Below are 22,337 nucleotides of genomic sequence, written 5' to 3'. Positions count from 1 at the left end.
TTTCCAGTAATAAACATCATCCCGTCGCCATTCCTGTGATAGCGTCATTCTTCATTTTTAAGTGGATTTCTGGGACAGGTGAAACTTTGCTTTAGAAATGGCAATGTCCACGCAGGTAATTACTAATGTTCGTTAATTCTTTCTTTAGTTGTTCACTTTAAGGCATATGTTGCAATTGCCAAGTTTAAGAATAGTGAAGTCATGTCAGCTTAGAAGAAATTCGGAAACTAGCAATAACTTCGAGACATCTGTCCGGTGTATCTACTACGAAGCGCATTGCGGTTCCTGTTAACAGTTTTCTGAAAAACCCGTCCTGACACTTCGGAATGCATTTTTTGCAGATTATTGGGATGGATATCTGGAAAATTACACTAATCAACAATTCTACTAAACAGAACTACTACTATTCACTACTTGAACTACTTGAATTTACTACTAGAACCATTTAATTACCGAATGGCTTCACTGCAGTAGAGCCACATATGCTGTGAATAATTAAAAAGTTGACTGTTGATACATTTGTGAATTAGCTACCTGTACATTTCGATTCAACTAGCGAGTAGCGCCCTCATTATTAGGTAATCCACCTGAACACGCTCAATTGCACATAGGCTCCATGCGATTTCCTAAAAAAATATATAAAATCTGTATTGCAAATATTTAGAAAAATGCCTGTATGAAATATGCGTGAAAAGGAGGCATCGCAGCCTCTATCAGGAAATTTATCTCTCCGAGAATTGACGCATCTTTTTTCTTTTGATACGCGTCAAAATACAAAACTCGAAAGCTCATGGCGAAAGTAAAATATTGGTGTGTAAATTGTGAAGGCTACTTTCGAGCATTGTGCATGCTGCACACACGTAGTTTGGTTTCTCGAGAGTAGGACCTTCTGAGTAGTGCTCCCGAAATTTTCGGCTTGCTTTTCAGAAATTCTGTGCTGTGGCAATTTTCGAAACGTAAGGAGCATGAACGTGTCATATGGGTGTTGACTGGCACTCTCAAAAGACATATATGGTGTTCAGTATAGTGTCCGATATGTCATTCTCCTTTGATAATTGTTCGGAGGACATCACAAAAAAAAAACACGGCACCCCAACAATCTATGAAAGAGTGATTTGTTTTATTACCGCATGCACAAAGGATGACACATTCTTACCTGCGGATCAAAATGGTTCATCTCATCCAAGTACGTTATGACTGCGAACACTTTGTACGCATTGCAACGAGAAAATAACACTATGCCACGAGGCACACCATACATTAAGCCTGGAATCAGCAAGACACACAGAGGTTCTCTGTCTTGTACGCTATCTCAATATTCAACATTTTCATGTGGCTACGAATGTTTCGCTTACGACGAAATACAATGGCAATATTTGCAGTTCTTTCTTTCAACCAGTACTTTAGGGACAGAATGTGAGGCTCAGAGAGAGTCTTCCTACTGTGCTATAGTACCGCAGGAAACGTAAGAGTCAGTCGATTTTTTTCTCTACACACATCACGATGGCAAGATGGTCAGAGATCAGCACACGAGTAAAATGCTTGGACTAGACGCAATCGGTAGGCTCCGAGCCGTCGGCGAATTCGCTGTGACACCATAAAGAAAGCAAGGGGCATTCCTCGCAAAAGTTGATGACACTGAGGACAGGACAGAAGCTGGCTTTCGGAAGCCACGTGTCGCGAATCGCTATTGGTAGCTTCGCTGAAAAAGAAAACACGAAACTGGATCTTAATTGATTTTACTAGCACTGTTTCTTGATAACGAACAATGATGTTCTAAGCTACTTGCACATTGAGCAAAGGGAGCAAATATCTGCCTGTACGGAGTACTAACGCTTCGCAACATTGTAGCAGTACAATGCAGGCGCGCTGCCTGATCGGCAACGAAACCCTAGGTCGCTGCAGCCCCATTTCGCTAATATTGCTTAGATGTTAAGATGACTGCCCTGCGAAGGCCATGGCGCCGGACATGTTGCGCTGAGCAATATGAGTTTTGCTTCAGCTGGGAAGCTTTCCTTTCTGAGGCATCGTTCAGTGGTTTTCTTCGCAGCTCTGCGGCTGCGGCCAAGCAGATGCAAGCGTTTCCTTTCGTAAACGTTACTGCACATCGCAGATTTCATGAAGACAACATAATTTGCTTAAGCTCGTATCATCTGTCCCTGTACGAATCTGTTTGCCTACAGGTCCTTGGAAAACGCTGCATGTCGACAGCTCCCATCGAGGAGGCTTCTGCGGCCCAGCGCTAAAATCCAACCGTGCCTGCGCCAACACATTCACGACCGCCAACCCGCAAGTGTGCTTTTGTACTAAACTCGGAAACAGGTGCAAGTACGCCTACGCCTTCGTAGTAGAAAGCAATGGCGTGAGCACTGCACTGTCATTGAACAGCAAGAAAATGTGTGCCAATGCGTTGCCGTCCTAGTCGTTATTGGAGATTCTACCACACTGACCTTCGTGTGGCGATGCTTTCCTGCGTTCTCCGTGTCATTTCGCGATAAGATGACAACGGATTACCATCTAGACCGCTCCTGCACATTGATGGCTCAGAGGCTGGTCTGTTGGGAGTCTCGCTGCTTGCCATCCGTCTGCTCCGTTGCGTAGGAGGCTTGGGAACAGCACAACGCAGCTACGGAGCCGAGAAGCTGCGCGTACGCCCGCCGGTACTGCCGGTTGGTGACGCCGTAGATGATGGGGTTGATGCACGCACTCAGATACAGCAGCAGCTGGCTTCCCAGATGCGCAGCTGGGTGACGAACCTCGGCGTCAACTACCTGCAATGTTGCCAGCAGCTTGGTGTCAGACACACATTGCTCGTGGATGTCCTGCACCACTTAAGTGGGTCGCGCGCGATGAGTGCCCTTCTTGGTAAAGAATTCGTGCATTCACGAAAACGTGCGCGAAAAAAAAGTGATCCAATCACGAGGCAGTTTAGAAGAAGCGGTCAACTGAGGGTCCAAATTATTACCTCGCAGGCTGGTAAATGGTATCCAGCAGGCAAGTCGGGGAGCAAGGAAGCCAGCGTAGTACCCTTTGCCAGGCTGTGTTAACAGCCACAAGTATTGAGGCGAAAAAAAAACGGAAAGATCCATAAATATTGAAAGCGCAATTACGTGCCTGCCGGTGAAGACAACCGATGATAGGTTCTTGATGTACCAGCCCAGCAGATACGAGATTTGTGTTAAAATGTTGCTTCTGTGTCCCTGTTTCGTTGCGCTGTTTCAGCTTATGTCGTTTAGAACTTATTTCACTCACGTAGAGATAAAGCAACATCCAATCATGCTCTAGCATTCGTTCCTCTCTCAAGGAATATTTCCCTGAATGGCAGCAACTTCATGCAGGTCTCACCTTGACGATGGTGATGGGTAAATAACAGGCGAGGAAGGACAGGAAGATGACGAGGACCATGCGTGTGATGCGCCACTCGTCCTGGCGCCGACGGGCAGCTTCACCGTGCGCCTCTAGCTGCAGCCTACGCACAGACAGTGCCCGAACTTTGCTTCAGATGGTGGACCTACCGCAATAAGTGTTAATTTTGTTGTACAAGCACAATAGAACCAACGACGTATCCACTTTCCGTAGGGAACTGGCCTTGAAAGCAATGTACTCGTTTGATTGACATGATCATTATATTTGACGAAGAATCGTAAAACTAATAAGGTTTCCTTTCTGTTATATCTACAGAACGTCGATATACCTTGCTGCAGCGATTTCTGCGTGCAACGAAGCGACAATGTACTAAGAAACCTAATAACGTCTGAGCTTCCGAACTCATAATTTCCGAATTGAATGTGCGCTCTCGATCGAGCGGGGGAAAGTGGCGAGTAGGGGTCGAAAAGTTTCATGTTTTCGACAGGATGTTATCTTACGAAGAGTAAACAAAACTTAAAAATTAGTCATTGCATCTATTTTTTGGACACTATCTTCACTATAGGTACCAGAAGGTGGGCAACAATTCTACACGCAATCACAACATTCGCCATACTGCATATGGCCCCATAAGGCTAACACGACGCGAGAGCTGCGTCAGAAACTCTGATTTTGCAAGCTTATTCACGTTGTCATAACTACTGTGTCAGTTCCATTTTTATTACGAGCCTGTGCCACCGTGCTTCGACATGTCCATGTTTGTTTCTCTACCGGGTACTATTCTAGAAAGTCGTGTAATCTTTCCTTCACTTTCGAGCTGCAAGAGGCTGGCACGGCCTTCCACTTGCCATTACTGTCAACACAAGCCCATCTGCTTTTTTGCTAAAGTGGTCGCCACCCATATTTCATAAACAGCACCTGTTTTTAAAGTTTTCTTTTAGTATCCACTTCTTATGTAATACTTATCCAATGGGGTATTTAAGGAAATATAGTGAAGTCCTGTCTGACTAGGCCACAAAGCAAACATTGCTGATATCGACTAATGTTTCCAGAAGATCGCCCTTGGTCAGAGCAAAAACCCACCTGGCCTTCCGTGCGTGCCTGAAGATAGCGGCGTAGCAGTAGACGATCGCCAGACAGGGCACGAGAAAGGCGGCCACGAAGAGGAACGCCTTGGGCGACCTTCCGCCCGACGCCACCACTGAGCACCCAGGGCTACGCGGGTCCGGCCCGAAGCGGCCCCACACGCCAGCCAGAGTGGGGGCCAGCAGAAAACAGGGGGCCAGCCACGTGGCAGCTACCATCCACCAAATTCCGGCACGCCCGTACAGCCGGCCGTAGAGCGATGGCCGCACCACGAGCACGTACCTGAGACAGCACACAGTGGAACATAACACAGCACAGCGCGACCAGACGAGTACAGAGAATAATTTGATACACACACACACACATAGTGCTTGTCCAGTCGCGCTTTTCTGCGCTATCGTGAATCGTAACCAACTAGCCCGCCAACGTGCTTTAGCCAACATTGCAACACTTGTTTGGTTGTGGGTACCGTCGGAAATATCCCTTCGAGTTCCAAATTTCGACGCTTCGGCGTGCAAGAGACTGAATGAACATCAACTAACTTTGTAGTTATCCGCTACTATACATAGGTTGATATTCTTAGTATTCATACTAATTACATACCGGTGTAATACGCATGTATGTGCTTGAACGAACCCACCTTTCGGTATATCTGACGTAGAAGGTTGCTTTCGGTTAGTTTCGCTGTGGACTCAAGGCGGCGTCTTCGGGTTGACGGACGCGTGAGTGAGACACCTTTGTTCTACTTGTACTCTCAACAGGCCGGCATGCTACTATCACTTCCAGCCCATTGGTAAACAGTACTGCTTGCCTGTGAGTTGTCTTCGCCGACGTTAAAGCATGTGCCCTTTCGCGCAATTATGCTAGTTAAAGCGACTTATAATTTGATGTGGGTTATCCCTATAAAAGAATTATGCGGTAGCCTATGAAACGACGTACGCTTTTAGGTTTAAAAAGTGGACACATGACGCAACGCTTGTAACTGAGTAGTGCCTCAGCGAACCTTACATTACTGCCTCATTGTCACAGTCGGCATTGCACTAAGTGCACACTCCACTAAACATCATACATCTGAAGACAGCCTTTCCTATAGTTGTCGCACCTCATTTATAATAAGCGTTTAATTATAACCTACCAAGGATGACACCATGCGTAATCTATACCGTGTTTTATCAATATCATTAGTTAGCTAACAGCGCCGCGACAGCGGCATTTACTGCCTACATTTTTCCTCAATATGAGCATTTTTCTTTTCGCTATTTGTTTCCTCATTATGGAAAGCTGCCTAGGTCTGAAAATATGCGATTTGATTCACGCACCTGTTGACGGCGATGGCTGTAATCGAGAGAAGCGAGACTCCCACGTTAAGGTACCGGCCCGCCGCTACCAGCCGACACAGGAGCGGTCCGTGCGTCCAAGCCCCTTGCAGCAGACTGGATGCGGCGAAGGGCAGGTTCAGAGAGCAGAAGCACAAGTCGGCCGCCGACAAGCTCACGATGAACACGGACGACGCGTTGCCGCTGTGCTCTCGGCGCATGCGCAGCAGCAGCGCGGCTATCGTCAGCGCATTGCCCACCGTGCCGGCGATGGCGACGGCTATCACGAAGGCGCCCCCGGCCGAGGACACTTCCATTCCGTCTTCCGTGGCAGGGCGTGATGTTGCCGCTGCGATGTCGCAAGAGGCATTAGGTGTGCCCTTCTACTGTGCTCTGTACGGTCATTGCGAACGCGAGAGAGAAGAAAAGAAAACATTTTATTGAAAGTAAAACAGGTGTATCGGCGTGGTATTAGTGGAGTTGCTCAGCCAAACATCACGTTTGGGGCATTCTGGAACAATTAATTTTGCCAGGCACACTTTGTCGTCTATGTTACCCGCTGCAGCCAACTACTCTTGGTAGACGTCAGTGGAAGGGGCATAGAGGAGGGTGTGAATGGCAGTTTCAAGGATGTTTGTCCTGCGGGATTTCCTTCGCCGCGCACGTAGTCTCTGTGTGTGCAGATCGTTAGTGTATGCTTTCGGGCGGAGTATTAAGACACCATAAACAAAAAGTGAATGCAGGAAACGGCTGCGCAGTACGTCGATATTCTTGTGCACGAAAAGGCGGGAAAGATCCGAGAGTGCTACATTACGATAGCGTAGCTAACAACGCATGCGTCAATTAAAAAGAATAGAATATAAGAAGGGAAGCACTGTTTTAATACTATGGTAGATAGAAGCGCTGCAGCTTCTGTCACGATTACCTATCGTTTGAGAGTGTATTTTTACTGCGTTTAGTCCTTTGTAATGTTCACCAGCCTAGTGTAAAAAAAAAATTTTTGCAGCGTCTTCCCAACTCTGCACATTGGTCTAACAATGACTACTACTTATTCAATTTTATGCTTCATTAATCCTAAGATTTCGGTTTTTTTCTTGTAAAGCAAATCATTCAAATGTTTCAGAAGCGAAGAATTGAAGCTTGAATTATAAATCTGCACGCTTCAATGATTAGTAGGTGAAATACGAAGCCCAGTACACAGCACAATTCTCCCTCAGCGAACAAGGAGCTTAACAAAAGCTGTAAACATGCATAGTTCAATAGCTATAAAGAAGCACTTGTCTTGCATTCACGAATCAAAACTAGAAATTCTAACAAATTCGTACACTCTCATGCTGAAACAGCAAAGACGCATTACATGTGAACAGGAGAGACACTTCGGCGTGCAAGAAACTGACTGAACATGAACTCACTTTGCAATTATCCGCTACTATAGATAAGTTGACATTCTTAGAATTCATGCTAATTACATACCGCTGTAATACGCATGCATGTGCTTGAACGAACCCTTGCTTCCGTGTAATAGAAGTCGAAGGTCGATCTCGCTTAGTTTCACTGCACACTCAAGGCGTCGTGTTCGGTTTGATGGACGCGTGAGTGAAACACCTTTGTTCTACTTGTACTCTCAACAGGCCGGCAAGCTACTATCAGTTACAGCCCATTGGTAAACAGCACTGCCTGCCGATGAGTTGTCTGCGCCGAGGATAACGCATGCGCCCTTTCGCGAAATTGTGCTAGTTGGAGCGACTTATCATTTGATACGAGTTATTCCTATAAAAGAATTATGTCAAACCAAATTAAACGACGTACGCTTCCAGGTTCAAAAAGTAGACACATGACGTGATGCTTGTAACTGAGTAGGGGCTTAGCGAACTTTACGAAACTATTTTTTTCATTGTAGCAGTCGACCTTGAATTTAGTACACACCCCACTAAACATCATACATCTAAATACAGCATTGCCTACTTGCCACACCTCATTTATACGTGTTAATTATAACCTACCAAATATAATACCTTTTCGCATACTCTATAGCGTGTTTTATCAAAATCATTCGTTGATTAATAGCGCGGCTACAGCGGCATCTACTGCCTACCTTTTTCAACGATATAACAAATACTTTTGTGCATCCCTGCAAAAACAAAATTGTTACGAAAACCACATAACGTGTAACATTAGTTGATAATGCTAAACTTGATACTTACGTCAATTACGGTAGCCGACGAATGGCGCACAATTTATGCAAGCCGTAAGTTGTCCTTCTTGGTGTCCATGGGCGCTGGCGACTTCTCTGGAACGTTTGCTTCAAGATATAAAGAAGTTCGATCTCCCTCAGTACCTTGCTTTCACTGCCTTCTTTGTCAGAAAGACATCAGTATCCATATATTTCACACGTTTGTGACAATCGCATTTCGTCCACAGAGGCACACTGCGTTATCTTGAAACAGGTCTGGCATATGGTACTATGAACAAGCGCTACCATTAGAACACGACGGTTCCTTTGGCATCAACTGAAGATGAACACAAGCCACCACTAGATTTCACTCCTTGTCTGCGGTCTTGAGTTTCCCTTGAGACTTAGTGAGCTCCTACGTTGAATAACGTCTTCTTCTTGAACTTTCGTCCTTCCGCAAAGCTGAGGCTCGCTGGAACGCGTCTTTTTTTCTGCAGTTTCTCAAGTGCAACGGGCTCCAGTGGCGGGGTAGCTGTGATGAGAGATGAACAGCAGACTTGCATGCCTCGAACGTAGCCGGCCACGCACCAGAGATGACGAATGCGGCCGTAGCTCAGTGGTCACCGCATCTGAGTCATGTGCAGTGGTGTCGCAATTATCGCTTCTTCATTTGCCGCATACAATCTGCGCTAGAGCACCGCACAGAACGTCAGACACTGGGCCATCGAAGGTGTCTGTGGCGTCCACTGAGAGCACATCCGCACGGCACGCACAGATTGAACGGAGAGGGGGATGAGCTGCCTGGGAAAACTGTACGCAGGAAGTTCGTTTATGGGTGCCCCAGAGACCACCCCGTGGGAGGGTGATGCTCAAACGGCGGCAATTGTTGGTACTAGCGGGTCGCGACACGCTCTTATCGAAACGTGAAAGTGGGCAGAAACCATGTCATTTGACGTTCGCTTGTTGTTGTTGTTGATGTTGTTGTTCAGGAGGTGATGGTAGAGGTGGCGGTCGGCGGTCACGACGAAAGCGTTCATTCAGCTTCATTCAGTGTTCATTCAGCGTTCAGCTGAAAATTTGGAAGCATGAAGGTACGTATGTCTTAAAATTTCAAAGATTCACGTTAGATGGGCAGATAGATGGCCGATCAAATCCAAAAGCAAAGTTTCTGTTTCAAGCTCAGGGATCGGTGGTCAGGCGGTGACCCATATGGGTTAATCTATAATAAAATTTTTGTTTGAGTAATAAACAGGCCCAATCAGGTCACGTCTTCCTATTTCATCATTCTGCGATCTGGAGTAACGTGCTGGCATTAGCAAGGGCTTTTCAATAATTTTTATTTAATGTTTTATTTTGGCTCACCTGTAACATGTGCAAAAAGTCTAGTTAATACAGTGTAAAAAGCTAACGCAACCTGGCCCAAATACCAAAAGAAATATTGAAATTCCGGACGTCCTTTTAGCCAACTCTGCCGTCGACTTTCGAGAGTGCATTTTCCGGATTCATGCGTCCTCGTACGGGCACTCGGTCTTAAAACTTGGCGAGCCTACAGCAGCGTCATCACAAACAGATTAGCTAGCAGAGGAAACAGCTTTCGATGACAAATGCTGAGAGTTCGCACACACAAGTTGACTTCTCATATTCAGGCACATGTGTGCAGCTTGTGGCCTAATTTGACACAGCGCGCTAAATTTTAACTGTGCGCGCGCTTCTCGCAACGAGCACGGAACTAGACACACCATGATCTCACTCACTGAGATAAGGCAAGCGTTGATGCAGGCGCACATCATTTGTTGCTAATGCCGTTCCATATTCGTGGCATTCCCGCCAGACGGCGTCAGCATAGTTTATTTTCGCACTCAAACACATCAGAACCTCCTGGTTATAGCAACTGTAAATGCTCTGCGACGTGATGACTACGCAACTGCTTCAATATTGTGAGACATTTCACATAAGCAGGGCTGGCAAACGCATGAGCAAAAACTGTTGTCATTTTCCTTTCTTTTTTTGCTACGAGAGAAAACTTGTTCAAAATATTTTTTTTTTTATCTTCGCTCCCCTTGAAGGATTTTAGCTCGTATGGAACCGTCAAAGTCGGGGAAGTGCGCTTGTCAAGAATTCACTCGTCGGATTGGCGGAAACGCGAGCACTACGAGGCAAGTAAGCGCCGCGGTGGGTCGAATCTGGCCTACTTGCTCAGAATGCGAGATATGTGTATACCGATATATTTATTGTGAGATACTTCGGAGATATAAGTATTCTAGGCAAAATAGTGGAAGAGAAGGGGCTTTTTCCTTAGTGCTATTCTCATGAAGACGTTTTTTTTTTCATAGTTAATAACCATTTGCCATTGATGGCACCATGCAACTATTTTGCCAAAGTCACTATTTAGCCTGATTTGATCTTGGGGTAAGTCAGTTTCGTCATATAGTATACAGTAATCCGCGTAAAGTTTAATTTTGACAGACAGATTATTGCCGATGTCATTTATATAAAGCAAGAATAAAAGAGCACCCAGCATGGATCCCTGGGGAACACCAGAAGCAACAGGTAATGTGTTGGAGGAAGTCTTGTTTAGCCTAACGAATTGGAAACGGTTGGTTAGGTACGGTTGTATCTATATAAATAGCTTATCGTTTCTAAGTATAAAACTTAATTTGTAAAGTAATTTGCTGTGGGCTACTTTGTCGAATGCTTTACTGAAATAAATGAATATAGCGTTGCTTTGTTTTCCATTATTTATTGTGTTGGCAAAATCACGAATAGTTTCTACTAACTGAGTGTTTGTGGAAAAGCCCTGCCGGAATCTGTGTTGAGCGCTTGTCAATACGCAATGCTCATCAAGAAAACCAATGGCATGCTCATAGACTATGTGTAATCAATGTTTTGATTATTTGTAATCAATTTCCAAGTAATTGGAGTGATCACCAATTTATTGCTGCATATTTCAAGCGTACGATAGTTAAAGCCAAATATGAGTATGATGGGAATAATTTCACTTATATGTCTAAATCTAAGAACAAAAATGCCCTCTATAGATTTTTACGCTCTCGAAAGAAGATTCCGATTGCAGCAAAAATGACGGTTTTGTCTTTTCGCCTATAAGAAGCCGCGTGAATGTGCGAATGATTGCAATATTGTAAAGGGACTAATCGAGAAATTCACTTCAGTAGTTCCACTGTAAACAATAAACATTTACCCTACCATACCATACCGTAGCCATAGAAACCATTGCCGCTAGAAGAGTTTAGGGAAGTCACATTACAAGAAATGACGGATGTTGTTCGCTCTCTGCCTTCTTCGGCGCTAGGTCCAAACGGAGTTACCACAGCCATGATAAAAATTCTGCACGAATTATCCCCGCAACAAATTTTGACTATTATAAATCGCGAATGCCTGCGTACATTCAGAACGGAACACCGCTAAGATAATTCCCATACTTAAATAAAACAGGGACGTGGATATAATTTAGATAATATTAGACTAATTTGTCTCACATCCGATTTGGTTAAACTAATAGAAAGAGATTTCATTGACCGAATGACCACCTACATTTATGAAAACCTGATAGTTAGCCCCAGCCAAATTGGCTGTAGATCTGGGTGCTCGATATGGTTTGCGCACGTAGACTTAGAGAGTCGCATACAACTTGCTCGTCGCCGAAAAGAATATTAGGCATTAGTGACCGTAGGTCTAACAAAGCTTATGATTCTGTGGAGCATGGCATACTGACAAAGCAACTAGAGAATTACAGGTTTCCAAAATACATCACGGCATGAGTTTCAGAGCTTTTAAGGGAAAGTGAATTCTACTGTCTTCAAAGCGGATGTTCATCGTTTAGGTATAAGCAGAAACGCGAGGTACCTCAAGGGTCAGTGTTATCTCCTGTTTTATTTATCATATATTTAGCTCCATCCTTTTGCTCCAGGACATTCAAGTATACGTTTATGCCGACGACATCGCTTTCTTTGCTTATAATGATGATCTACATTCACTTTATCAATCGTTGCAAAATTATGTACTTTTGAGACTTGCATTTAGAAGATACACATGTCTCTGAAGGTCAGTAAAAGTACACTTCTTCTCTTTCCTTTAGATGCTCCCGTTCACATTTCCTTCATGTGTCGTCAAGAGTTCATGCCCCTGGTGGATTCTATTAAATGCCTGGTAATCACGTATGATGGGACACTAAACTGGATAAGCCAGATTGAAAAAGTCGCGTCTAAAGCAACTCGTGTCGTGGGATGATTGCGTAAGATCAGTAACCGATGATATGGGGTTGCGAAGGCATACATTAATTATGATATATAAGATGTATGTCCGACCCATCATGGAACTTGGGTGTGTCTTGTTTTCCGCCAGTCCAGCTTATAAAATGCAGCCTTTGGTTTTATTAGAAAAGGAAGCTTTGCGATTGTGCCTTGGACTCCATAAATTTGTTGCAAACACAGTTTTGCATATGGAAGCGCGCATAACATGTTTAAAAAGTAGAGTCGGGATTCTCACAGTCCAAACATCCTCACAGTCCTAAAAATTTACGATTCTCCTCAGAGAAAATCAGTGTGTTTTCTTTATTGAAGCAAGTTCATTTCTTTAATAATCATTGGTCACGACTGCGCACATCTCAGATTGTATTTGTACAGGCACAGCTAAAAACCAGTGAATGTGCAAATTCAACGCATTGAACTAAAAAGTAAATCCAAGAATAGCCTTCAAGTAGAATTTGACGATATTTTCTCCTCAAATTCTAAACTAATGCGATACCAATATTTAAATGACCAGTTACTAGATTACCTTTCTCACCTGGAAACAAGCAATATAATAGCCGTTGATGCTTAACTGTCTGAAGACAAGGTTGACGTAGGCATTTTCTCTTCTTCCCTCTGTTGGTCCTTTTCTATACGCCTTCCAGATTACACGCCTATTTTCATAGCAGAATTATGGGCTATTATTCTAGCGCTTCGCAAGCTTCCCGCTAATAATTCCTTAGCTGTCGTAGTTACAGATTCTCTATCGGTATGTGTGTCACTTTCCACGGCAACAAATACAGTTAAGTATGTTTCAAAATGTAGTCCGTACAACTTTACAAAAATAATTTGCAGTCGTTCCTGGCCATGCGCTTTAAACTTAAACGAAATGACAGATTTATTATACAGAACATCTTTCAGTGGTCCTTTGATCCCTGTTTTACCGGATACAGCTTACATCACTGCATCGAGATGCAGAAAATTATGTTTGCAAAATTATTTAAGTAAATTATCGCTGATACCCATTTCCAGACTTTCAGCATCTCGGTTTTCACTGGAATAAACAGTGGTGTCCTCGGCGACTGGAAGTTACATACACCAGACTACGCTGTCGCATTCTGCAATTGAATTTTTATTTACATAGTGCTGGTCTGACGATGCCCCCTCTATGCCACAGTTGTAAGGAAATTGAATCAATAGACCACTGCTTTTTATCGTGCAGACGATATTCACACCACAGAAAGATATTACTCGAAGTTCCACTCTGCAAAATTGGATTAGGGTTAAGTATACCAATATTATTAGCATTTGGGGCCTCGACGCTAGGCTACAGTCACACAGACGTTTGTTCCGCAGCACTTGATTATTTACATGAAACAAAATGATTGCCCTGCTAATTATTGTATCTTTGTTCTAGATATCAAACGTGCATTCATTTCACCCAAATTTGTTTCTCTAAATTTTTCGTTAACATTAATTGCTTCTTAATTGTAGTCTCTTTTAACATTCACCTTTCAGTTAGTCCGACTGCCTGCTCGCACACTAATCTGGTTATCGCAACGTCTCTTTTCTTGTGTTTCTTTTACTTTGCGTTTATCGTTTTGAAATAAGAATGACCTTTTGTTTCCTCCTGCCGCCCGATTCTTGGCCTATTCCCCTTAGTGGGTGCGAGCCCTGGTAGAAGTTCACCATCATCATCATTGCCAAGGGCTGAATGACCAGCGAAAGTTGGTGGACTGGGCCAGGGTGGCAGCAAGAGCCCGCGGACACCTGGAATGAGCAAGCCGCCCACCTGAGGGGGAACAGAGATCTCTAACTCTCTATCGCTAGTTCACAAATCAACGTTTATCTCTCTCTCTCTCGCTCGCACGCCATTAATGTGCACGTGCTATTTTTTCTGGACCGACGAAGAAGAAGTAGAAGAACGCTATGCTCGGTCGCCATTCGATGCTACACCCGAAGTTTTTCTACGTTATATTGATGGCTATGGTCTGCGTTTCAGAGAATATCTGTTCGGGTAAGTGTTCTGAAGGCTGTTGTGTTTCCCATGGGTGCTAAGCTCGCTAGGTAGTGCTGGTGGCGAGCGCGATGATGCCAGTTGATGCCTAATTGGACTCTAACGACTCCGCAAAACCCCTTGCTTAATAAATACATTAAATGGCCGTACGTTTAAATATGTGCAGGACGATCCGGGTAGAAAGTGGCTCGATGCGAACAAATTATAAACGCTCTCGTTGCACGTTGCCAAAAAAAAATCAAAATGGGTTATCGACAAACTCGTGTACTCGTTACTAATCGTATTCCTACTAAACCTGAATAGTATTGGTACGTATCGGCGAGCTTTCTCTTTCGTGCGAGCATTTCCCAATTTGTTCGCGGGTCTTTTGCGTCCGTATCCATCTCATGGGCTTCGAAACAATCTAGGTCAGCGGAACCAGGGGTTCCACGAAGAGCATTTTAGGGTTCCGCGAGTGATCAGAACTAATCCGATCCCATCCTCCTTTGATGGATATTTACGTTAGAGTTTGAATTTAACAAATAAAACCGCCACATCACCATCAGAATGGGGAAGAGAAGTTTCGCGGCACTCTGGGAATGCTGGCGGGTTTCCACAAGGCCTGAAAGTTTGGGAACCCCGGGTTTAGAAGATCTAACCAATTTAATTTAAATTGGTGCAGTCCTTCAAAACGTGCGCATGGTCACCTTCGATTTTAAAAATGGCAATGGCAATTTTTAATACAATTACAATCAAAGGTTAGGAACTACGAGGACTGGCATCCTCAACTGGCAGTCCTCAGGACGAGCCGAACGCCTGATTTGTGTACCTTTCACAACAACTGCTAAGCTTCCCGTTCTCAAAACTGTGGCTTGCAGTATACCTCATGTGTAACCTCTCCTGCGGCGTGATCTCAGCCTAAGTTTCTTACGTCACGTCGTCTAAGCGTCTATGCAACCATTTCTAACTACGGGGGAAAATGCCTAGACCAAACCTCAAGACTCCCATGGCAATTCCGGCGGTCCTGTTCCAATGAGGCTCGTCAAATACCTGCAAATTTCGCACTCATGTGAATGAATGAATGAATGAATGAACCTCCGCCGTCATCGGCCGCGTTTTCCTTCACTTCAACTTGAAATTCCTGCGGTCCGAGTGAGTAAGGAAACGGGTTTTTATATACGGGGCATCATTCTCCCACAGAACGGTATTCCCCCTGCCTGTTGCATCCCTTATCTCGCTGTACTCAACACACTTCTATTTCAAATTCGTTTTGCATTGTCGCAATATGCCCTTGCAGTGAACACCAGCTGTCAAAAGGGTCGTTTAGCGCGTGCCTTAAGCCTGTCTCCTTTGCACTGTCCACTAAACTGCCACCAACGCAGCGCGAGTTCTCAACCGCTACGTGCGACACTACGAGCCGCTGTCGTACGAACCTGTAAGTACCCACCGAGGGAGACCAGCAGGAGGCCGCTGGAAGCGCTCCGTCGGGATCCCTGGGGACTTTGGCAACCTCCAGGTGACTTTCAAGGCGCTCAATAGGTATGCAGTAGGAGGAGTGGTGCATCGTGGTTTTAAGGTCGCTTGTTCTATAACTGCCGAACTTACTCGAATCTAACCACCCCTTGCCATCCCCGTTGTCCTTTCTTCTTCTTTTTTTTAACGCGTAGCTTTTTCTTGTCTCCGTCGCCCGTTTTCGAGGTCGGAGGTTGGGCTTTCAGGCCGGTACAATAATGCTGATGCAAAAGGGCACATATTGCGGGCACGTGACCGCAGCTGAGTAGCACGGCGCTTTTGCTAACGAAAAAAAAAATTCTGCGCTCTTACGCGCCAATACGGCGGTCTTATTATGAGGCACGCAGTAGTAGGGGACTTCTAATCAATTTTAACTTCTTTGTAATTTTTAACGTGCACCCAGTGCAAGGCGCAAGAATGCAAAACACCCCCGTGTACCGTGCCTTTGGCGAAGGAAAACTGATATAGTTATTTGAGGCGCGCTTACTGTCTGCTTGCATTACCGCTACACATGTGATGGTTTAAGGACTGTGTTCTCAGTGAAAGTATACGCAATAAAAACGCGGCGTAAAGGGCATCATTCCTTCAACAAAGGGAATAGATTTCTAGAAGCGTTAGTCTGTTCGCTTACATTGGCAGTCATCATCGATGACGTTTGTGTGATGTTTGTCAACTCCTTTATTCTTTTCAATGTCAGTGAATGGTTGTTAGGTTCAAAAGAAAATGAAAGAGTCTCACAAAATTCGAGCAGGAAATAATGTTTTCTCTAGAGGAGGCTCAGAATTAAATCCACTGGAGCCACTTTCAATTTGCGATAATCATTATAGCGGGAGAGTAAATAAGTGTTTGTTATCGCTACATTCGTTTAAAGTCACACACATTTGCTCTCTCTCTCGACATGAACTTATTTCCTGCCACCGCATGAGCTGCTACTCCCGTTTCTGCCGGGATCTTATAACAAATTGCATTTACGTTTCATTTAGGTTGTTCACAATACCGAACCTTACTTCCCCATGGCACTGGGTTGATACGCCGGCAGCGTATTTCGGACTAGTATGAACAAAGCAGGTGGTTATGCTCGTAAATTATTGTGATTACATGCTGATAATGGTTCTTGTAAGCGGTAGAGATTTTCCTAGGTTCTGGTGAGCGAGGAGGTGCTTCTAACGCAGACGCTTACTATCGTTGTGACAGAGCTACTCGGCTGCTTCGTCAAAGATCACGCTCGTATAAATCCAATGGAACACTTAAAACGGTGAAGCCAAATACGCCCACGTGCCGCAGTGCAATTTCAGTTCATATTTTTGTATTATTTGCTTCATCGAAAGTTTCAAAAAGCAAGGCGGAAATTTCCATCTGAAGTCACAGATCTGCCTTCTACATTCCAAAGCTACACCTCTTTCCTCTCGCCCGTAAGGAGAAATTAACAAGCTTACGGTCATAGCGAAAGAGATACCGAAGTGGGAGATACCCTTATACTTATACCACTGCAATTACAGCAAATTAAATACAACATTTGGTCTGCCACACTTCAATGTGTGTTGCCCTGCTGAGAGAGCCGGAAATGCCGGCTCTGAAGTGTTACCTGTTATATTGAAATAAGAATATATTTCAACGCTGCATAATACATGTAAGATATCATTGTAATGTGAAAACGTAGGAACGCTCCATGGCATAGTTATTTCTTTTTTTTTAAAGGGGGGGGGTGGAGTGGAGAGGAGGGGCAACCTCCCAAGTGATCAGTTCTGAAGTGTTCGGTTCACAGCTTGCCCCTTTGCGGTGTTTGCGGCAAAACGGGTGCAGGTCATGCTAGTAGCGAGTGGCAATATTGAGAAAACATCATTTATTCGTTTCTTGGTGCGATCTATATTCCCAGGTTGTTCCGGCTTCACTTGAAGCGAGATCGGTCCTCCTTCTCCGACGACTTCCGCCTGGTGACAAGCCGTGGACCAGTCAACGCCAGCCTCGATCACATGTACTCGGGCCACGTCCTGGGCAAGTTCACAATATTGTTATTATTTCTTTTCTGGAACCATATTGTTACATGACAGCCGAAGAGCGGCCTATGGATGAAGACAACCACATGCCTTGTGTTTTAGGGGGCTGGCTTCCATCTTATTCAGGGCTTGTGATCCTTGTAAATATACAGTGTAAATAGTTTCTGCCTAGTTTTTTTCCACGTAACATTCTGGTGCGGGTGCGGGGTTATTTCCCTTTCTTGCCAGGAAAGGGAAAGCGAGGAGCAGGCTGGCAACGGCCACCGGAAGACGTACAACGCCTGCTTGCTTTCCAGAAACGAGGACGAGACAATGGAACATAGACATTGAAGAAGGGGAGGCAAGAGGAAGGAACGGACAACATGAGAGCTTTCAAAGCACAAAGCAGAACGCACAGGTTACGCACAGTAGGGGCGGTCTCTGCATGTCATACTTCTAAAGGAATGTTACACAATTGAAGAAAAAGTGTCAAAGGTTTCGTCATTTTAAAAGAAAAATTAGCCACAAGCGTGAACCTAAGTTAGTTACTCCTGCACAAGTAAGGACAGAGCGATAAGTTTGATAGCGTCGAGACGCACACCCACCGGTGTACAAACATTCACGTTATTCAAGTCCCTAAAGAGCGCACATTCGTTAACAGAAACACGTACGCAGAGACCTCGGCACACACCCGCGCGCGCACACACACGTGGCAAGTGATCGGTACTTCTCAATGAAGCTTTAGGCTTTTCGACAATTCTTCAGCTACAATTTTTAAGCAGTTGGCAGGCGTCAATGTTTCAGGTGATTGGACTTGAGGAGCGTTTCTCAAGCAAGTGCTTATATCGCAAGGAATCGTAAGCGGCTTTCGCAATGACCGATTCAGCTGAGGGGCGACGCGGCCCTCCAGTCGGCGTTAGTGTTTGGTATCACGCTGTATTAAAACAAGTATGCTTGAGACGACAGCAAGCTCGTGAATTTGGTAGAGCTTTACGGTGTGCCTGGTTTTTCCGCACCATATATAAGTGAAGCTGTATCGAGGTGAAGTGCTACCAAGGCACCATATTCAGGGTAGTCGAGGAAAAGGTTGGTGCCGGTGTATGCGCTTGTAAATTTGAGGACTGCCAAGTAGCTACCATGTAGTCATGGAATGTTCATCTTTGGCCCGTTCCACCATCCGCGTGCAGGATATCCCGGCAGTCGCGTGGTGGGCGCCGTGACGAACGGCGTATTCTTGGGTCGTATCGCGCTCTCCGCGGCTGATGGCACCGAGGAGCATTTCCACGTGGAGAGCGCCAGCCGCTACCTGGGACCCGAGCGCGACCCCCGAATCCACTCGATCATCTACTCAGCGCGCGACGTTATGCCGTCGGGCGGGCGGTGTGGCCTCTACGGTGCCACCCAGGCATTCCTGAGCCAATTACGGAAGAAGCACCGCAAGGTATGCCCCACGTGTCGCGCCTGTCCACCCGATTGTGAACATTGCACTGTCCAGGGTGTCGTGTAGTTTCGTGCAAAGATTGCGTTACTTTGCCTCACTCTATTAGTATATGGTAGTGGACGTCACAACTTGAGCCAGCCACCCAGGAGTAATGTCAGGAAAGCGAATGGTGTCCGTGCTCCGTCTGCCCCTTCTGCCTCACAGCATTGTCTGCTCAGTTGCGTGCATAGTATCGAGTGCTGAGCACTTTTCGCAACTCCTGCGACATTGGAGTATTGTGAAACAGTCTACAAAAAGGTACCAGGCACGGGCTTCTGCCAGGACCCGCCAATACAGCTCAACGGCTACAATGTGGGAACGATGAGTAGTACGTAGGTTCATCCAAACGTTATTCTACCCTGTAGCGTACGAGCGGAGTATATTACTCAGCTCGTTGCTACTTTTCTTCAACTGCAGCGCTTTCTTTGCGATTATAGGTAGTATCATGGTGTTACCTTGTGCTGCATAGCAACCGTCATTTTATATTAAATACGGGCAAGTGATCAGTTAACAGTCTTGACTGGCCTTTAATCCGAGCTGGGGCGTTCTATTGCCATTCGCAAGGCTCCTGAGAAGCATCGCCAGGATGGAAAAGTGCGCAGAAAGCGTTCCTTCTCCGAATCGGCTGTGACGGCCTACTACACGCCTTCGGCCCCAGCCATGGCCCCCGAAGTTTGGAGACCGTCCTCTGTGCCCCTCGAAACCGAGTCTGCTGAACACAGCGCTCGTGACTTGGCGGTGAGAGCGTTAGAACTTTCGCAAAGAACTGCAACCTATCTATTCCTGTAGAATTTAGCTAGCCGGCCGTTCGTTCAATAGTCAGGTGTGAATATACCTAAACAAGCAAAATGCAGGACTGCATTGCGACCCGGGGAAAACGAACGTTCGACTGAAATGAAGTTCGTCATTTCTATATGCCTATGTTAAATGCTCGTTTTGTGCGCTTCATTGCAGCGAGTACAAGATACCTCTCTTTTTCTCATAATTGTGTCTACAATTCGTTAAAAGAAATAATCTATACATATAGAGAAATAGCTTCAGCGAAACATTATATAGCGACGCTGATACTATAGGGCAAAATTATTATGATACCCTTCATTAACTACGGCGTCCCTCGTAGCCAACTACGCAGTTCACTGTGCAAAAACTAAAATCAGTTGCCACACACTCGGATGCACAGGAGGCGGGCGGCAGCGACCCGAAACGACTATCGGGCCCCATCTTCAAGCGAGTCTGCAACGTCGAAGTGGTGGTGGACCACTTGCTGTTCGAATCTTTCCTGAGCGAAGAAGGCGGCGAGCGAGAGAGAGCGTTCGAAGCCATCACAACAATGGCGGGGACCCACGTGGCTGCCGCCTCGGACCTCTTCAGCAAGACGGACTTCGACGGCATCACCGGAATCTCATTCGAAGTGCAGCGCTTACGGGTGGGCGACCATTACCGTGAATACGAACGCCTTAAGAAGCACTGTCGCTCTACGGAAAGAAGATGCGGCCAATCAGCTGGAGTTGGCGTTCGCAAAAAAAAAAGTCGCAGTTTAGCCCGAAAAGCGAACCATTGATTGCGATAGCAAATTAGGGGACAGCTAACTATACGAAGTGAGGATAGCGGTTTCGTCGGCCATTTAAACTTGTAAACATAGGCATACTAACTAAATTAACAAGCATGGTGTCACGCGCGCACAAGCCAACACGAACGCATCTCACTCGATGACCGCGGAAACTCGCTATCAAAACGCTGGAGTGAGGAAGCGCGGCAGTAGCAGCGAGCGAATTGGCCTTCGTGCTGCGTCTCGCTTCAACGCGAACTAAGCCGGACTCTGTCCCAGAGGCAGATGGCGGTCAAGATACAGCGGCCCGGGCGAGTGCGTGCAGCTGCCCGGGTGCCGAGAGTAGAACGCCCCGCCCCCCCCCCACCCACCCACCCCTACCCCCACCCTCCGGAGCTTTGCACGCGACGGAAGACGGCCGGCACGCTTCCTCCCCGCTTTCCTCGCTTGTGTGCGCGAGATTGCGCCGTGGTAGCCGGCTCAATTGCACCTGTAGTGCCCATATAATTGCTATCGCAATAAAACATTGTCATTGGCCGACCACATGAGCTAACATTTAAGGCCTTCTTTTATGAGACGTACTTTAATATACAACAAAATAGAGCTGTGCAAGCTACGTAATGCGTAGGGCAGATAACCGGTGGCCCATAGAAGTCACAGAATGGGTGCGAAGGAAAGGGAAGCGCAGTCGACGATTCCACAAAGTTAGCATTTGTGATGAAATTACGTAATTTACTGGCGCAGGTTGGAATCAGCTTGTGCACGACAGGGGTAATTGGAGAGTGCTGGGACAGGCCTTCGTCCTGCAGTGGGCAGAAAATATTATGATGGTGATGATGTACGAACAGCTTTCTCTATCTCGCTGTACCGCATTTTACTGCTTCTTTGTCATGTACTCGTTCGCCTTGCTTTTTTCTTGTTCGCGCCTTTCCGAGTTTGCGGCTTCATCCATCCGTGAACCTGCACTGACGACACGTCACCCGGCTGACACATGGCGCTACCTCCCATTCCTCCACCGACATTCATTAGCACACCTTTCTTTTCAATTCTATACCCTCGGCGCTAACACACCCTCGGCCATTGCATCATCGCCCACCCGCTTTACTCCCTGTCCCCTTTAAAAAAACCCTACCTATATATATATATATATATATATATATATATATATATATATATATATATATATATATATATATATATATATATATATATATATATATATATATATATATATATATATATATATATATATATATATCATGCCGAGGAAAGCATATGTCGCCTGGAAAAAGACGAAGTTCACTTGTCGAAGCGTCGGCTCCTGTTTTTACCTTGTTCTCGTATTGCTCATCTTCTTGAATTTCCACCTCCCGCCTTCCCCGTATTTTCCAAGGAGTACAGGAGGCATAAGTGAACACCTTGGAAAATAGCTACAAAAACTCCACAGCTACCGCGGATCTCCGCAATAAAAGTAGAAAATTACCTATTCTATTAAGAAAGGGGTCAGGCTAGGAGACACAATTTCTCCAATGATATTCACTACATGCTTAGCTATTAGGCTGGGAAGGCTTAGGAGTGATAACCAACGGCGAATATCTCGGCAACCTTCGGTTTGCAGATGACATCGTCCTGTTCA

At 45.5% G+C, this 22,337-nt stretch overlaps 2 protein-coding genes across 4 annotated transcripts in view; one reads left to right on the top strand and one right to left on the bottom strand.

The window, feature by feature from the left end:
* Nucleotides 1-1,123: 1,123 nt before the first annotated feature.
* Nucleotides 1,124-8,090, bottom strand: LOC139059263 (G-protein coupled receptor moody-like). Of its 3 annotated transcripts, XR_011514029.1 has the most exons (6): nucleotides 7,242-7,342; nucleotides 5,772-6,117; nucleotides 4,450-4,734; nucleotides 3,346-3,469; nucleotides 2,451-2,771; nucleotides 1,124-1,702 (listed from the first exon to the last, which is right to left on the bottom strand). XR_011514029.1 is itself a non-coding variant. In XM_070537444.1 (5 exons), the coding sequence occupies exons 2-5, from the start codon at nucleotides 6,083-6,085 to the stop codon at nucleotides 2,544-2,546; spliced, it is 951 nt and encodes a 316-aa protein (XP_070393545.1). In that variant the 5' UTR covers nucleotides 6,086-6,117; nucleotides 7,973-8,090; the 3' UTR covers nucleotides 1,124-2,543. The 3 variants fall into 3 exon arrangements, 2 of the variants coding, with proteins under 2 accessions (XP_070393545.1, XP_070393544.1); XM_070537444.1 differs by lacking the exon at nucleotides 7,242-7,342 and adding an exon at nucleotides 7,973-8,090 and having other exon boundaries at nucleotides 1,124-2,771; XM_070537443.1 differs by having other exon boundaries at nucleotides 1,124-2,771.
* A 5,830-nt stretch (nucleotides 8,091-13,920) lies between these two features.
* LOC139059696 (disintegrin and metalloproteinase domain-containing protein 10-like) overlaps nucleotides 13,921-22,337 on the top strand; it is a 31,076-nt gene continuing 22,659 nt past the window's right edge. Inside the window, exons 1-6 of the mRNA XM_070538129.1 lie at nucleotides 13,921-14,205; nucleotides 15,567-15,723; nucleotides 17,573-17,691; nucleotides 18,860-19,113; nucleotides 19,717-19,890; nucleotides 20,333-20,578. Of these exons, the coding sequence (XP_070394230.1) occupies nucleotides 14,118-14,205; nucleotides 15,567-15,723; nucleotides 17,573-17,691; nucleotides 18,860-19,113; nucleotides 19,717-19,890; nucleotides 20,333-20,578 (1,038 nt within the window). The 5' untranslated portion in view covers nucleotides 13,921-14,117. The remainder of the gene's footprint in view (nucleotides 14,206-15,566; nucleotides 15,724-17,572; nucleotides 17,692-18,859; nucleotides 19,114-19,716; nucleotides 19,891-20,332; nucleotides 20,579-22,337) is intronic.

The sequence above is a fragment of the Dermacentor albipictus genome, chromosome 4, assembly GCF_038994185.2.
Source record: "Dermacentor albipictus isolate Rhodes 1998 colony chromosome 4, USDA_Dalb.pri_finalv2, whole genome shotgun sequence".
NCBI lineage: Eukaryota > Metazoa > Arthropoda > Arachnida > Ixodida > Ixodidae > Dermacentor > Dermacentor albipictus.
Note: the sequence above shows the minus strand (reverse complement) of the source record. Positions and strands in the feature narration are given on the sequence as shown.